Source organism: Pelobates fuscus, chromosome 4 (assembly GCF_036172605.1).
Source record: "Pelobates fuscus isolate aPelFus1 chromosome 4, aPelFus1.pri, whole genome shotgun sequence".
Lineage (NCBI taxonomy): Eukaryota > Metazoa > Chordata > Amphibia > Anura > Pelobatidae > Pelobates > Pelobates fuscus.
This window is the reverse complement of record NC_086320.1, coordinates 224174759-224193395: the sequence shown is the minus strand read 5'-3', so window position 1 is coordinate 224193395 and position 18637 is coordinate 224174759. Positions and strand designations below refer to the sequence as shown.

The 18637-nt window shown below is 45.5% G+C and overlaps 1 protein-coding gene across 1 annotated transcript in view; it reads right to left on the bottom strand.

The window, feature by feature from the left end:
* Window positions 1-203: 203 nt before the first annotated feature.
* LOC134608799 (uncharacterized) overlaps window positions 204-18637 on the bottom strand; it is an 82859-nt gene continuing 64425 nt past the window's right edge. The window contains exons 16-17 of the mRNA XM_063451907.1: window positions 3336-4175; window positions 204-3189 (exon numbers count right to left, since the gene is read on the bottom strand). Coding sequence (XP_063307977.1) covers window positions 3134-3189; window positions 3336-4175 — 896 coding nt within the window. The 3' untranslated portion in view covers window positions 204-3133. The remainder of the gene's footprint in view (window positions 3190-3335; window positions 4176-18637) is intronic.

The window sequence follows — 18637 nt, the reverse complement described above, 5'->3', positions numbered from 1 at the left end:
AGCCTGCCTATGTCGTGTTCTGATGGTGCAACTTGCCCCGGGGACACAACTGCCAATACTCTAGTGTGCAGTCTTTCAAGCTGAAACACTGCACATCCAGACTCCTAGCAACCTCATAAAGCAGAAGTGGTCATGGTAATTAGAGTAACCCTTTAAACATTGCATATGCTAATTCCTACAAAGTGGAGCTGGACTGAATCATGAATGGAAATGGATCAGGTTTATTTAAACAGTCAAATGTAATAAACCAACAGCAGTTTCAGAAGGAGGGAAAATGTCTCTGTAAAATATACAAATAAAAAACAAACAACTTTATCTTATTTGCAATACAAACTAATTTTCACACAAATGGCAGCACCCACTGTACCAAAGTGACAAAACTCTGATATGCATTTCCAAAACAGCCACAAGACCTTGATAATTCCCCTCACACTTGCTTATGTTAAAGTGTATCAATTATGGTGCATACAGCAAATAAATAATAAAAGTGAATAGAAATTTCATATTTAAACTGCACTAGCAGAATTGCTAGAAATGCTGGAAATAAACTCAACTAGTCAGGTTCTTTGGGGGGATTGTTGCTCAGTAGGGTCACCCACTGCCGACATAGATGACAGAGTTACACTCATGTAACACCCACAAACCTGGGATCATGGAGATGCTAACAGTACTGGTTTGGTGGTACGAATTTAATTAACATATCCTTATTGTACCTCAGCAGCCTCACTGTAGCCCCACCCTGCCACGTAGGCAGCAAATAAAGGATTAATAGTCTTTTGTTCACTTACCCAATTCCAGTGCCAATGTCCCTCGGAGATGGCTCAGGCTCCGCCAACATCATGGCGATCCCAGAATCGAATGCACATGCACGGCAAATTCTGTACACGCATTAGGCCTTCCCCACAGAAAATCATTGAGCCAATGCTTTCCTATTTGGATTTTGAAGAGGCTGGATGCTGTGAAACACTAGGAAGCACCTCTTGTGGCTGTCTGGTAGACAGCCACTAGAGGTAGTGTTAGGCTAAGGGAACAGGGACACTGCACCCAGACCACTTCATTGACATGAAGTGGTCTGGGTGCCTATGGTGTCCCTTTAAGATTAAAAATACACTCCAAGCACCATAAACACTTATGCTAATCTCATATGTTATAGCGCAAGAAAGGTTTTGAATGACAGGCACACACTGTTCAAGCATACACTCCACTTTGGGACTCTTAATTGGAAATGCACTTTCTGGAGTTCAGATTCTTGCTTTCACGATCTGGGAGTCTGATGTCTTGGCTTCTGATATGGCAAATATCAGGTGAAAGCCATTTCCTGATTGCATAGTATTAACTGTAAAAACTTACAGGGAAGAAGTAATAGTCTGAGACTAGTTTTCATGGTTTGAACTTGGCACATAAAGCCTAGCTAAGGAGCATCTTCACTCTGCAGAATACACTGGCATTCTAGTCTACGCTATGCACCCAATGTATTATTGGAGAAAGCCCTTTTTAGTTAATCTGGACAATGCCCAGAGCACAAATCAAGTTCCATGCAGTAATCAGTGTGAAAAACTTGACTGGCCTGTAAGAGCCCTGACATTTACCTCATCAAACACCTTGGAGATTAATTGAAACAACAATGGCAAGCCAGGTCAAAATTACCAACATTAACGTTTGTCTAACATTGATTATATACTGAATAAAACCCAATCCTCGTAACAATGTTTTCAAATCAACAGAGACAAATCATTGCTGACCTTCATAGACTTCATGGGAAGCCTTCCCACAAGAGCCGAGACGGCTATTGCAGGAATGGGTGGACAGGATCCTAATCTTCTGGCTTGGAAATATCAGGGAAGTCCAAACAAAAGGATCTGCAAACTTTATGTATGGAGGAATTCTCATTCTCTTTCCAATTAAATCCCCAATATCATCTTAGCAAGAAAAGTTTATGTTTGTAGAAAATACGACTACTATTTTGAATTTCCAGAAAAAAAGGAAAAGCTATTAAGTAAGTGCTGGCATAAAAGAGGGAGAATATTAAACTGAGTCAGTTCCTAGGACTGTGTGTGTAAGCCACATGCACAGCACTGCCGGCAGCATCATGAGCATGTCTCATGTCCATAGCAGCATGCAGTGTGTGCTGACAAATGATTATTGAATTATTATTATTTTTTACAGAACTTACATTATTCTGATTGAAACTGGGCTTACTAAGCCACCTATGCTGGAGGTATGACTACACTCCAGCATAAACGTACAGATTTCTCTAAATAGGCAGCGTTTCAAGCTAAAAACTCTGTACATACCGATTGCCAACACCATGACCACTTCTAAAAACAGAAGTGGCCATGGTGGTTGGTGTAATCCTTTAAAAACTGACACAGTAGACAGTAAAGTTAAAGGGGCACTCCAGGCACCATAAAAACTTCTAAATGAAGCTGTTATTGTGCCAGGAGGCCCCCAGCCTCAACGGTTTAACTGTTCTTTAACAGTTTAACCCAAAAGTGAGCCTCCAGCGCCAATCTCAGCTCCCCCACTGGCGGCATCAAGCTTCTGAAATTTCAGTTTCAGAAAGCATAGAGTGCTGCCGGCAAGGGGGCTGCTGATTGGCTGAGAGTGGTCAGATGATGCTGTCAGCCAATCAGTGACTCCCCATTCACAAAACTGTCTTGAAAAGAAATGTAAAGAAAACTCTTAGAACCAATACTACTACAGATTGCTGTAGTGGTTCTGGTACCAGGAGTGCCCTAACTCAACTCTTCTCCTTATTGGAAGTCAAAATTGTAAGGAGTCACACTGTTTTATCTAGGATTCACTGGGAACTGCTCCCCGCTTTTACTACCATCTCCTGAGAGCTGGAAATAACTCAGCAGGGTCGTCTGTAAGCTCTCCTGACATAAACCTTGCAAAGGACAGTTTAGCTAATTGACTGACCGTAATGGTGCTTGGAGTGATCCTTTAATCGTGTTCTAAACAACCAACTTGATTTTAATAAATGAGCTGGGTGCCAAGACCAAATAACCAAATAAACCACAACTTGTATTATCCACAATGGCATAAATTAGTTAGACATTTTCTTACAATGCAGATAGATTTGGGAAAAAAGTTGCACCATAATTAATGACCCATTTCCTTGTGTCAAAGTTCATCCCAACGTTCCAGTTTCACTTAGCACTTTAGCAAGTTCCTGAAGATCACACTCTAAAACAGGTTAAAGAGAACATTATTAGAGACCATGTAAAAGTAAGAGAGAGAGAGCAGATGAAACACTTTCAAAAACATGTAGAAAGAAAAAACTAAAAAAAAAAGGAAAGAGTTCAAGTTATTGCAATTAAATAGATACTTACTCTGAAATTCTGTGTAGTAAGGTGAGAGAGCCTTCAGGATGCTGACTACCACGTCAACATCTTTTCCTTTAAAATGCTGGAGAAGCTCTGGGGTAATTTTTTTGCCATGTTTAAGATGCAGGATATTTGACAGCTCCATGTCATGTGAAGGAGAGTCCACATTATGTGGAGGTTGAGAATGGTCATTGCCATCACATTTCTCACCTGGGGTGTCTTTCAAATCAGATTCCTCAGGTAAACTGCTGTTAAGATCTGAATCCAACATGGATTTTTCTTGTACATTTCCAACATCAACCTCAGCACTTTCATCTGTATATTCATCAAGTATAATGTGATCATCAGGATTACTTTCAAGGTCCAAATTAAATGGATTGTATTTCAAATCTGAATCCAAGTCAAGTTCTTCAGGATAAGTTTCCAAACAATCATCTTGGTGGCCAGGACTAGATTTTTTGATTATTTGTGGAATGTCGTCTATAACAGGAGTCTTGCTACTGTTCATATTAAGATCAGATGAACTTGAGGAAGGAAGCTCTTGAAAGTCATGATCCATAGTCTTGACTTGATCACTGCTCTGTTCTTTGAGGAGTAAGGGATTTGACAAATAAGATAAAGAAGAACTTTGTTCATTTCCACTTTGAGAAAATAAAGTGAAAGTGGAAAGAATATCAGCAGAGGCTCTCCGTTTTTTTGCCATCTCAATGTCTTTTTCGGGCTTTCCAGGACTGGCATTCAAACTGTCAAATATTGAAGGGGAGCTTGGTGTTGGGATTTTTGAACCCCATGATGCTTTTTGATCAGAGTTATTTGTAACTGAAGTCCATAATCCACTTCCATAACCTGAAATGCAATTTGAAAGGAAACAAATTACACCCAAAAGGGGACAAAATCATAAAACACACTAAAGCACAATATACATGTATTTACCTGATGCACATGTTGAGTCATCCATGTGACTACATATAACACTTTACAAATCAATCAAGAGAATACCTTTAACAAAAACTTGATTTTACTCATATTATGGTCATAAAGTTTACCCTGCCATGTATGTTAACAAACTCCAGTTATAACACACTTTAACTTACCAATAACATAATATTATATATGGTTTTGCACCCCTCCCTGTCATTTGTGCCTCATTCCAGGGCCCTATTTAACTTTGAACTGCAGAGAATCCCAGAAGGATGTATTTCTGTGTCCAAAATATCATAGTTTAAGGATCCTGATTGTATGGGACGCAGTTGCAAGTCTTGTTAGCATCTTGGAATAGAAGGGAAGGGTGGAATAGTGGGACATATTAGAGGCAACCTCAGCCACTACTGTCAAGTCCAATCAAATTCCTATTTCCTGTCAGTTTTCAACAAAACCAAATTAATTAGAAGACACAATATGTGGCAAAAAAGACTGTAGTCTAAGGGCCAGGATTTTCTTTTATTTTTAAGAAATTTGATGTTGAGATTGAACAAAGATTGGGGATAGGAAGAAAAGAGGGTTGCAACTCTATCAAGCTTGGGGATGAAAATTGTACAAGCATGAATAAAGGAAGATAGATATTCACTGTTTACACATTTTATGAAAAGGGGTTTGAGAATATTGCAAACGTGGAATTGTAAGAGCTTTTAGTGGACAGCTGTAAAGCTGTCAGGGTCAGAAGATTTTCTATTCTTCAAAGCTTTAATAGCTGTAAGTATTTCTTGTTCAGTAATGGGAGTGATCAATAAGTCTTTTTGTTCTTCTGCTATGTGACATTAACTTATTTTAAAAATATGAAAGAGTATGATCATCCAGTGGAAGTTTTTTGTAAAGAGATTGGAAACAGCAAAAGAAAATTGTTAATTTGGTTATGAATGATTACTTGTTCCCCAGGGAGGAGTGGACACAAGTGATTGGTTTAAACTTGGTCTTCGAATTAGCTGTGTGAGCCTAAAGCGTCTCAAAAGTGTTTGCAAACCCAACCTTGAGTGTGCTCTTATTGAGATAAAAAAAATTCAGGAGCTTGCCTGGCTTTTAAAATAGAGAAGTTGGGTAGAAGTGATGGGTGCTGTGATATAGTTAGTGTGTTGTGCCTAAAGGTCATGTATACATATCTTCAACTCAAGTGACTTTTCTTTTTGAGATACTACAAAATAAATGAGGTGACTCATCATCACAGGTTTTTATGCCTCCCAAAGCCGTTTAGGGTTATTTTGTACATGATCATTAATATAATGACCGTAAGGTCTCGACATGTGCCTGGGTGGAAGGGTCACTAGCCAAGCAAGAAATATATCTCCAATGCTTTGTGTAAGCAACAATAGTATGTAAGGTCAATATCAATGCACTAGGGGTATTGTCAAAGAGAGAATTGTGTCTATTGTGGTTCGGTCAATCTGTGGTAAGAGACCATCAAAAACAGGTATATGTGAAAATAGGAGTTGTGATCTTGAGTAGCAGGTATAGTCTTGCTCTGAGCCATATTGTATACGCCGCCTTCTTAATACCACAAGAAAATATACATCCAAGATTTACCTTAGAATTTTGAATAAACTCATTTGGTCTAGGTATGTCGTCATGTCGTTCCTTCTATTGATTCCATTTTGAATTTGCTCCAAGATAGTTTTGTTGCTGGTCTCGGTGTTTCTACACTAAAAGTACAAGTTTCTGCTCTAACTTTCTGATTTGAAGACTTTGCAAGGCTATGTTCCTGAGGAGGACTCTTTGCAAATCATTTTTTCCCACCTGGGATTTATTTGTGGTGCTTAATGCTTTGCTGCAAATTTACCTTAAAGGAAAACTCCAGTGCCAGGAAAACAATCAGTTTTCCTGGCACTGGAGGTACCCTCTCCCTCCCACCCACCAATCGCCAGTTACTGAAGGGGTGAAAACCCCTTCAGTCACTTACCTGAAGCAGCGACGATGTCCCTTGTCGCGGTCTCCTCCTCCGCGCCGCTCCTCCTACTGTCTCCGTCGGCCGGTGGGCGAGACTGATCCCGCCCACTGTCCAAGGAGACCTAATGCGCATGCGTGGCAATGCCGCGCATGCGCATTAGCGCTCCCCATAGGAAAGCATTGAAAAAGATTTTCAATGCTTTCCTATGAGGAAATGAGCAACGCGGGAGGTCCTCACACAGCGTGAGGACGTCCAGCAACGCTCTAGCACAGATAATCTGTGCTATGTGTCAGGAAGTGACCTCTAGTGGCTGTCTAGTAGACAGCCACTAGAGGTGGAGTTAACCCTGCAAGGTAATTATTGCAGTTTATAAAAAAAACTGCAATAATTACACTTGCAAGGTTAAGAGTAGTGGGAGTTGGCACCCAGACCACTCCAATGAGCAGAAGTGGTCTGGGTGCCTAGAGTGTCCCTTTAACCACTCTGCTGCTTTCAGATAACCTTTTTTGTAAGCCATCATGGAAAATATCTGGGAAAAGAAGCCTCTAAACCTACCATTGCCAGATGACTTACAGATACTATTAAGTTTACGTATGAAGTCAGTGGTCTTAAGTTAACTTTTCCTGTTAAGGCTCACTCCAGGAGGATGATAGCTACTTCCTGGGCTGAAAGGAATAATTTGCATAGATTTCATATCTGGGTTTTCTTGCTGTTACTGAGGTGTTAGGAGGGAGACATGATTTTATATAGGTTGAGTAGGAAGGGTTTAACTTTGATTACGTTTATTTTTCAGAATATTTTGCCCAAAGTGAGAAAGTACATCCCTCTTTTTGCTATACTGCCACTATATTAAGGAAAATATTTATTTACGGTAAGTAGAAATTCAGGTAGGGAATTTATAGACATACAGTATATCACCTACGGTCTTGACTTTTATGGTCACTATATCCAATTAGCATATAGATACAACTGTCAGCTTGATGTCTATTTTTGGCAATGGTAAATAAAGCCTGTTCTATCATTGAATAGATGGTTATCTTTTGCGAAATTGTTGCAATCTTCTCAACCATTGTTTGAAAACATTTCTATCAGTTACTTACTTTTATCAAATACCAAACCAGGGATTCTTGTTTAAGGTTTCCCTTGATCTATATCTCAATAATAAGGGTTAAGCTCTGGGTGGAATTGGTACAACTCCTACTGACCAACCCCCATCCGGGACATTCTCGGCATAGGGGTGATTGAGTCTATTGTTTTTGTTTTAAAAACTCAGTTTCTCTACTTCCAACACTGTTGGCTGACTGTTCAATTGCTGCCTAATATATATCCACCCCTTAACAGGTGACATTGTAACGATATTCAGTGGTTTTATTGTTGTGGCTGATCAATGTAAGCATCCTGTTTGGCAATCAGTTTGACAGCATCATTATTAACATTTCAATGTAATAAATCGATTTACATATTTAAAAGATAAGATGTACAGGTAAACCACTCAGTTTCTCTAAATCATAAATACTTTCTAGGAAACATCATGCATGCTACTGACGTTCTGGTACAGAACCCCGCCTTGCATTGCGCTCTACAGCCGACCCAACCTGATGGGGACCTGGAGCCTGTTTGCATGTATTGCGGTCTTGCATCTTGATCACAGGCTTTTTGAAGATAGTACATGACACATTTTGGAAGTTTATGATGAGGGTCTCTGTTTTAATTTTGTTGAATGTTCTGCTCCTGCAGGAAGTTTTAGACACTATAGCCTGCCATTTGATTTTTTTCAGCGCAAACGTTTAGGGATTGGAATAGAAAAGTTGAGGAGCTGTGCATGATTGATGCTGGCCATGTCTTCTGAATGTTAAGAAAGATAAACAGTGATTTGGACACACAGATTTGTATTCACTAAATCCAAGGACTTTGAGTCTCAGTTAGCTGAGAAGTTGTCTCCTGTACTAAAGATTTTTGCTCTCCTTGGTCCAAACTTCTCCTTTGCCTCCTCTCTCTACTTTTCTCTAGATCTCTTCTCGTTTTCCCCCTTCTTACTTATCCCCTATTTTTTTTTTGGTAAACCCTTTGCTTCCTTCCTTCCTTGTGTAAGGGATTTTCCATTTAGTTTTTTCCCCACTTAGATCTGCTTCGCTAGTTTAATTTTATTTTGTATTTATTTTTTTACTTTTGTGTCCTCTCATATGCAGAGGATATTTCCTTGTTTGTTTGTACTGAAAGTATATAGAAACATAGAATGTGACGGCAGATAAGAACCATTCGGCCCATCTAGTCTGCCCAGTTTTCTAAATACTTTCATTAGTCCCTGGCCTTATCTTATAGTTAGGATAGCCTTATGCCTATCCCACGCATGCTTAAACTCCTTTACTGTGTTAACCTCTACCACTTCAGCTGGAAGGCTATTCCATGCATCCACTACCCTCTCAGTAAAGTAATACTTCCTGATATTATTTTTAAACCTTTGTCCCTCTAATTTAAGACTATGTCCTCTTGTTGTGGTAGTTTTTCTTCTTTTAAATATAGTCTCCTCCTTTACTGTGTTGATTCCCTTTATGTATTTAAATGTTTCTATCATATCCCCCGTCTCGGCTTTCCTCCAAGCTATACATGTTAAGATCCTTTAACCTTTCCTGGTAAGTTTTATCCTGCAATCCATGAACCAGTTTAGTAGCCCTTCTTTGAACTCTCTCTAAGGTATCAATATCCTTCTGAAGATAGGGTCTCCAGTACTGTGTACAGTACTCCAAGTGAGGTCTCACCAGTGTTCTGTACAATGGCATGAGCACTTCCCTCTTTCTACTGCTAATACCTCTCCCTATACAACCAAGCATTCTGCTAGCATTTCCTGCTGCTCTATTACATTGTCTGCCTACCTTTAAGTCATCAGAAATAATCACCTCTAAATCCCTTTCCTCAGATGTTGAGGTTAGGACTCTATCAAATATTTTGTACTCTACCCTTGGGTTTTTACGTCCAAGATGCATTATCTTGCACTTATCCACATTAAATGTCAGTTGCCACAACTCTGACCATTTTTCTAGTTTACCTAAATCATTTGCCATTTGGCTTATCCCTCCTGGAACATCAACCCTGTTACATATCTTAGTATCATCCGCAAAAAGACACACCTTACCATCAAGACCTTCTGCAATATCACTAATAAAAATATTAAAGAGAATGGGTCCAAGTAAAGATCCCTGAGGTACCCCACTGGTGACAAGCCCAAGCTTCGAATATACTCCATTGACTACAACCCTCTGTTGCCTGTCACTCAGCCACTGCCTTACCCATTCAACAATATTGGAATCCAAACTCAAAGATTGTAGTTTATTGATAAGCCTTCTATGTGCAACATATTTGGGATCTTTTAGGTTTCGCTTGTGTGCAATCGGTACTCTTACTTATAATTATTTTAGAATGTAGGACTTTCATGGCTTCTGGGTCAGCTGCCTGCTAAAATATGTTGATGAATTTTGTATTCTCTGTTCATATTAGGTTTACTTTTTTGTGGTCTGGAGTTTGGATGTTTTACAGATCGCTTAATCCACAATTTTGTCCATGTCGGTCAAATAGGCAAGGAACACCGAGAAGGTTAGTATTGAAGGAAGAAGGAGTGAGAAAGTTAGTAAACAGAAAAACAAAAGAAGAAAAAAAAAAAAGAATGCAGTTTGAGCAAAATTCAATTAAGGTCTGGAACAGCTTGTTTTGTTACTGTGAATGTGTAATTATGGTCAAGCATTGGCAAGTTAAAGGGACACTATAGTCACCAGAACAACTACAGCTTTTTGTATTTGTTCTGGTGAGCAGTGGTGTATCCTGGTTTTGTGCTGCCCTAGGCAGGACAAAACTCCCCCCCCCCCTCCCTTCTAAATACACACACTCACAGACACACACACACACACACACACTCACTAACAGGCAAACACACACACACACTCACAAACAGGCAAACACACACACACACACACACACACTCACTAACAGGCAAACACACACACACACACACACACACTAACAGGCAAACACACACACACACACTCACTAACAGGCAAACACACACACACACACACACTCACTAACAGGCAAACACACACACACACACACTAACAGGCAAACACACACACACTCACTAACAGGCAAACACACACACACTCACTAACAGGCAAACACACACACACACACTCACTAACAGGCAAACACACACACACACACACACACTCACTAACTAACAGGCAAACACACACACACACACACACACTCACTAACTAACAGGCAAACACACACACACACACTCACTAACAGGCAAACACACACACACACACATTCACTAACAGGCAAACACACACACACACACACATTCACTAACAGGCAAACACACACACACACACACTCACTAACAGGCAAACACACACACACACTCACAAACAGGCAAACACACACACACACACTCACTAACAGGCAAACACACACACACACACACACACACACACACACTATCAGGCAAACACACACACACACACACACACACACTAACAGGCAAACACACACACACACACACACACACACTAACAGGCAAACACACACACACTCACTAACAGGCAAACACACACACACACACTCACTAACAGGCAAACACACACACACACACACTCACTAACAGGCAAACACACACACACACACACACTAACAGGCAAACACACACACACACACACTCACTAACAGGCAAACACACACACACACACTCACTAACAGGCAAACACACACACACTCACTAACAGGCAAACACACACACACACACACTCACTAACAGGCAAACACACACACACACACTCACTAACAGGCAAGCACACACACACACACACTCACTAACAGGCAAGCACACACACACACACACACACTCACTAATAGGCAAACACACACACGCACTCACTAACAGGCAAACACACACACACGCACTCACTAACAGGCAAACACACACACGCACTCACTAACAGGCAAACACACACACGCACTCACTAACAGGCAAACACACACACGCACTCACTAACAGGCAAACACACACACGCACTCACTAACAGGCAAACACACACACGCACTCACTAACAGGCAAACACACACACGCACTCACTAACAGGCAAACACACACACGCACTCACTAACAGGCAAACACACACGCACTCACTAACAGGCAAACACACACGCACTCACTAACAGGCAAACACACACGCACTCACTAACAGGCAAACGCACACGCACTCACTAACAGGCAAACGCACACGCACACACTAACAGGCAAACGCACACGCACTCACTAACAGGCAAACGCACGCGGACTCACTAACAGGCAAACGCACGCGCACTCACTAACAGGCAAACGCACGCGCACTCTCTAACAGGCAAACGCACGCGCACTCTCTAACAGGCAAACACACACACACTCACAAACAGGCAAACACAAACACACACACACACACACACACACTAACAGGCAAACACACACACACACACTCACTAACAGGCAAACATACACACACACACTCACTAACAGGCAAGCACACACACACACACACTCACTAACAGGCAAGCACACACACACACACACTCACTAATAGGCAAACACACACACGCACTCACTAACAGGCAAACACACACACGCACTCACTAACAGGCAAACACACACACGCACTCACTAACAGGCAAACACACACACGCACTCACTAACAGGCAAACACACACACGCACTCACTAACAGGCAAACACACACACGCACTCACTAACAGGCAAACACACACACGCACTCACTAACAGGCAAACACACACACGCACTCACTAACAGGCAAACACACACGCACTCACTAACAGGCAAACACACACGCACTCACTAACAGGCAAACACACACGCACTCACTAACAGGCAAACACACACGCACTCACTAACAGGCAAACGCACACGCACACACTAACAGGCACACGCACTCACTAACAGGCAAACGCACGCGTACTCACTAACAGGCAAACGCACGCGCACTCACTAACAGGCAAACGCACGCGCACTCTCTAACAGGCAAACGCACGCGCACTCACTAACAGGCAAACGCACGCGCACTCACTAACAGGCAAACGCACGCGCACTCACTAACAGGCAAACGCACGCGCACTCACTAACAAGCAAACGCACTCACTAACAGGCAAACGCACACGCACTCACTAACAGGCAAACGCACACGCACTCACTAACAGGCAAACGCACACGCACTCACTAACAGGCAAACGCACACGCACTCACTAACAGGCAAACGCACACGCACTCACTAACAGGCAAACGCACTCACACTCACTAACAGGCAAACGCACTCACACTCACTAACAGGCAAACGCACTCACACTCACTAACAAGCAAACGCACTCACACTCACTAACAGGCAAACGCACTCACACTCACTAACAGGCAAACGCACTCACACTCACTAACAGGCAAACGCACTCACACTCACTAACAGGCAAACGCACTCACACTCACTAACAGGCAAACGCACTCACACTCACTAACAGGCAAACGCACTCACACTCACTAACAGGCAAACGCACTCACACTCACTAACAGGCAAACGCACTCACACTCACTAACAGGCAAACGCACTCACACTCACTAACAGGCAAACGCACTCACACTCACTAACAGGCAAACGCACTCACTCTCACTAACAGGCAAACGCACTCACTCTCACTAACAGGCAAACGCACTCACTCTCACTAACAGGCAAACGCACTCACACTCACTAACAGGCAAACGCACTCACACTCACTAACAGGCAGGCGCACGCACACTCACTAACAGGCAGGCGCACGCACACTCACTAACAGGCAGGCGCACGCACACTCACTAACAGGCAGGCGCACGCACACTCACTAACAGGCAGGCGCACGCACACTCACTAACAGGCAGGCGCACGCACACTCACTAACAGGCAGGCGCACGCACACTCACTAACAGGCAGGCGCACGCACACTCACTAACAGGCAGGCGCACGCACACTCACTAACAGGCAGGCGCACGCACACTCACTAACAGGCAGGCGCACGCACACTCACTAACAGGCAGGCGCACGCACACTCACTAACAGGCAGGCGCACGCACACTCACTAACAGGCAGGCGCACGCACACTCACTAACAGGCAGGCGCACGCACACTCACTAACAGGCAGGCGCACGCACACTCACTAACAGGCAGGCGCACGCACACTCACTAACTAACAGGCGCCCGCACACTCACTAACAGGCGCCCGCACACTCACTAACAGGCGCCCGCACACTCACTAACAGGCGCCCGCACACTCACTAACAGGCGCCCGCACACTCACTAACAGGCGCCCGCACACTCACTAACAGGCGCCCGCACACTCACTAACAGGCGCCCGCACACTCACTAACAGGCGCACGCACACTCACTAACAGGCGCCCGCACACTCACTAACAGGCGCCCGCACACTCACTAACAGGCGCACGCACACTCACTAACAGGCGCACGCACACTCACTAACAGGCGCACGCAACTCACTAACAGGCGCACGCACACTCACTAACAGGCGCACGCACACTCACTAACAGGCACACGCACACTCACTAACAGGCACACGCACACTCACTAACAGGCACACGCACACTCACTAACAGGCGCGCACACACAATCACTAACAGGCGCGCGCACACACACTCACTAACAGGCGCGCGCACACACACTCACTAACAGGCGCGCGCACACACACTCACTAACAGGCGCGCACACACACTCACTAACAGGCGCGCACACACACTCACTAACAGGCGCGCACACACACTCACTAACAGGCGCGCACACACACTCACTAACAGGCGCGCACACACACTCACTAACAGGCGCGCACACACACTCACTAACAGGCGCGCACACACACTCACTAACAGGCGCGCACACACACTCACTAACAGGCGCGCACACACACTCACTAACAGACACACACTCACTACGAAACACACACACTAACAGACACTCACTCACATTAACAAACTCACTTTAAAAAAAAAAAATATTTAACACCCCCAACCTCCTTACTTTTGGGAATGCTGGGGGAGGGTTCTCCCTCTCCAAGGGGTCTAGTGGGGCTGCTGGTCGGTCGACGCTGGCAAGGGAGCACTTTCCCTATAGCTCTCTGCTCAGCTCCCTCGTACGCCGCAGAGTGATGCCTGGAGCCGGAATATGACGTCATATTCCGGCTCCCGGCATCACTCTGCGGCGCACAAGGGAGCTGAGCAGAGCGCTGAGAGGTAAGTGCTCCCTCGCCTCGCCCGGCTTGTCAGTTAGCCGCAAGGCTAACAAGACATTCGCCCTGGGCATTTGGGAGCAGCTTTTTTTGCCGCCCCCTGGAAAATGCCGCCCAAGGCAAATGCCTTGTTTGCCTCGTGGCTAAAACGTCCCTGCTGGTGAGTAGAATCATTCCCTTCAGGTTTTTTGCAGTAAACCCTGTCTTTTCAGAGAAAAAAAAAATGCTTACAGTACAGCCTAGTGATACCTCCACTGGCCCCTCTCATATGGCTATGTAGCGGAGGGCAATATTAAAATCCCCGATATCCGCTGGTTCCACAGGTACATCCACAGTCAGCGCTGAAAAGTAAGGCAAGTTCCCAAATCCTCCCAATAACCGGACGAAACACAGTCTGGGAGTCAACTAACTGGCTTTATTCACAGCTGGCATATTTATACAGTTCCCCATGCAAGGGGTTTCCATACAGTAAATCCAGGGGATTTCTCCCATCATGCAATGTAATTTTCCCAACAGGCTGTGCTGCACGAGAAGGATACTCCCACTAAAATGGACGATTAAGTGGATTATCCCCTCGTGCAGCAGAACTGACAATCTGTATTAAAATGCGGTTTTCACATTTTATTCGGTAGATTTAAATGACCGAACGTTCGGCAGGTAGCTGGGACCTGAGCGCATCTTTTGGGAGAATACCGCTCAGCTCCCAGCTGAACTGACCGAACGCCGCATAAAATACACTTAACCATCGAGTTCGGTTTAAAACTACCGAACACCGATGGGAAACATAATGCGATGAGAGCGGAACTCCCGAACGCTCGGGAAGTCCAGCGGTGTTCGTATCATTGAGTAGCCGTTTTCAGTACCAGGCGCTCGACGACCGAACACCGCTGGAGAGACAAAGGATCCAAGATGGCCGACCGCCGCATGGTCGGTAGTCGAACGACGGCCACCTAGGAGAGCCTTTAATTACCGATTGCAACAATGTTGCAATCGGTTAACGAGCGCCACACGACTTCTAAGTGTGTGGTCCACCTGGGGAGCCCGTGTTCGGTTGGCGAACGGCCCGGATGGCCGCAATTCGTCAAACGAAGGGTTTGCATGCTGGTAGCTTAGGGCTGCCAGCATGCGAACGGTGCTATACAATACACACATAATATAGAAGATACAGTCCCCCCTTACATCCTATGGACAACCTCTACGTATCATAGTCCAGAAGTGGCTAGGTTTGCCACAATGCTCCCCCAGAACCAAGCCGGCATACACAGTCTGATCCCAACGGATTGGCTTGGGGATGTCCGGGGGAGTACTCACAGATCATTTTTCAAGTTCAGTTTGTCTGGATAACCCGTCGGCGTTACCGTTTTGCTTCCCTGGGCGATAATGGATCGTAAAGTCAAAGGGCTATAGCGCCAAGCTCCAGCGCAACAGTCTGGCATTGTCCCCAGCCACACGGTTCAGCCATACCAACGGGTTATGATCTGTGAGTAGGGAAAAGGGTTGTCCATACAAATAAGGTTGCAACTTTTTGAGGGCCCACACCACGGCCAGGCATTCTTTTTCAATGGCGGCGTAGCTTACTTCCCGGGGTAACAACTTTCGGCTTAGGTAAGCTACGGGATGTTCTCCGCCATCTGCTCCTACTTGGCTTAGCACTGCTCCCAATCCAAACATTGAAGCGTCTGTGTGGACAAGAAATCTTTTAGTTGGATCAGGAGCGGCAAGTACAGGAGCATTAGTCAAAGCAGTTTTGAGTTGTTGGAATGCCTGCTCACACTCTGGGGCCCAGACAACCTGTCGGGGAAGGTTCTTGCGGGTCAAGTCAGTCAGGGGTTTGGCCAGGGCACTGTAATTGGGCACGAATTTTCTATAGTACCCTGCGGTACCTAAGAATGCTAACACTTGAGTTTTGGTCCTGGGGGTAGGCCACTTGGCCACAGCTTCAATTTTAGCCGGTTCGGGTTTCTGCTGTCCACACCCCACCCGGTGACCCAAATACTGCACCTCTGCCATCCCAATATGGCACTTGCTGGGTTTCAGGGTTAGCCCTGCCTCCCCGATACGATCTAGGATGGCCCCTATATGCTGTAAGTGTTCCTCCCAGGTCTGGCTAAATATGGCAATGTCGTCTAAGTACGCACATGCATAACCTTGGAATCCATCCAGTAGCCGATCCACCATCCGCTGAAAGGTTGCCGGGGCGTTTTTCATCCCGAATGGCATGACCCGAAACTGGTACAGGCCAAACGGGATGACAAAGGCCGACTTGGGGATGGCATCATCGGCTAGGGGAATTTGCCAGTATCCCTTACACAAATCGATGGTAGTGAGATACTGGCCACGGGCCATCTTATCTAGCAGCTCGTCTATCCGGGGCATCGGGTAGGCATCAGACACGGTTTTGTCATTTAGCCTCCGGTAGTCGACGCAGAACCGCGTCGTGCCGTCCTTCTTAGGTACTAGCACTACCGGTGATGCCCAGGGGCTATCGGAAGGCTCGATAACCCCTAGCTGCAACATTTCGTCCAGCTCTGTCTTCATATGTGCCCTCACTGATTCGGGGACACGATATGGAGCCTGCCGCATCGGCAGCTGTCCCTTGGTTTCAACTCGGTGGGTGGCCAGCGGAGTGTACCCAGGCAAATTGGAGAAGGTAGCCCCCTTAGCTACAATTAGCGCCTGTACCTGGGCACGCTCTTGAGGGCTTAGCCGTTCCCCCAGTTGAACCCCCTTGGAGAGCTCTGTCTGGGTCTCTGGTTCTAAGAGGTCGGGTAGGGGTAGATTCTCTTGATTGTCCGAGGCAGAGGCGCATATCGCCGTCACATCCTCTATCCTCTCATGGTAGGGTTTGAGCATGTTCACGTGGAGCATGCGTCTTTTCCCTACCCCTGAGCAGGGGCCAATCACATAGGTAGTGTCACACTTCTGTTCCACCACCTGGTATGGGCCCTGCCAGATGGCCTGCAGCTTGTCTGTGCGGACGGGTTTTAAAATCAAAACCTTTTGTCCTACTTGAAAGCTGCGGTCTCTGGCCCCCCTATTGTACCAGCGGCGCTGGCGTTGTTGGGCTGCCTGGAGATTGGTGCGTACGGCCTGAGTGAGTGCCTCCAGTCGATCCCTAAACTCCAGCACGTAAGATACAATAGGGGTCCCATCGGGACTACTCTCCCCCTCCCAGTGCTCCCGAATTAAGTCTAGCGGGCCCCGTACCCTCCTCCCGAACAGCAGTTCAAACGGGGAAAACCCTGTGGACTCTTGGGGTACTTCCCTGTACGCGAACAGTAGATGGGATAGGAACCTTTCCCAGTCTCTATGGGCCTATCCAAATGTGCGGAGCATCTGTTTCAGCGTACCATTAAACCTTTCGCATAGGCCATTGGACTGGGGGTGGTACGCTGAATTTACTATTGGCTTAATGCCACAGAGTTTCCATAATTGTTGGGTGACCTCGGCGGTAAACTGGGTGCCCCTATCGGAGATAATCTCTTGGGGAAACCCTACTCGGGAGAATACCTTCATTAGGGCCTCGGCCACTGTTTCGGCAGGAATGTTGGAGAGGGCTATAGCCTCGGGATAGCGGGTGGCATAGTCTACTACCATTAAGATGTACTTTTTCCCGGAGGGGCTAGGGGTTGGCAAGGGCCCCACTATATCTACAGCCACCCGACTAAAGGGTTCTTCTATGATGGGAAGGGGGCAGAGTTTGGCTTTATGTCGGTCGCCCCGCTTGCCGACCCACTGGCAGATGTCACATGACGTGCAGTACTGTCTCACATCCTTAGAAATCCCTGGCCAGAACAAAACGTGGGTTAACCTATATAGAGTACGGGTCATCCCTAGATGGCCAGACAGGGGAATGTCGTGTGCAATCCTAAGCAGTTCCTGCCTATACTTCTGGGGTACCACTAACTGTTTCGTCGTTACTGTGACTGACCCTCCAATTTCACGTGCAGCAATGCGATACAGTAGTCCTTTCTCCCACATGTATCGCTCCCCCTCTGACCCTGCCTGGTCAGTGTGTACCCGGTCCCTGTATATCTGTAGCGTGGGATCTGATTTTACCTCGGCCTCAAACTTAGTCGGGGTATCCCAGGATAAACGTGTCGGGTGGGGGTCTTGGTCTCTTACCTGA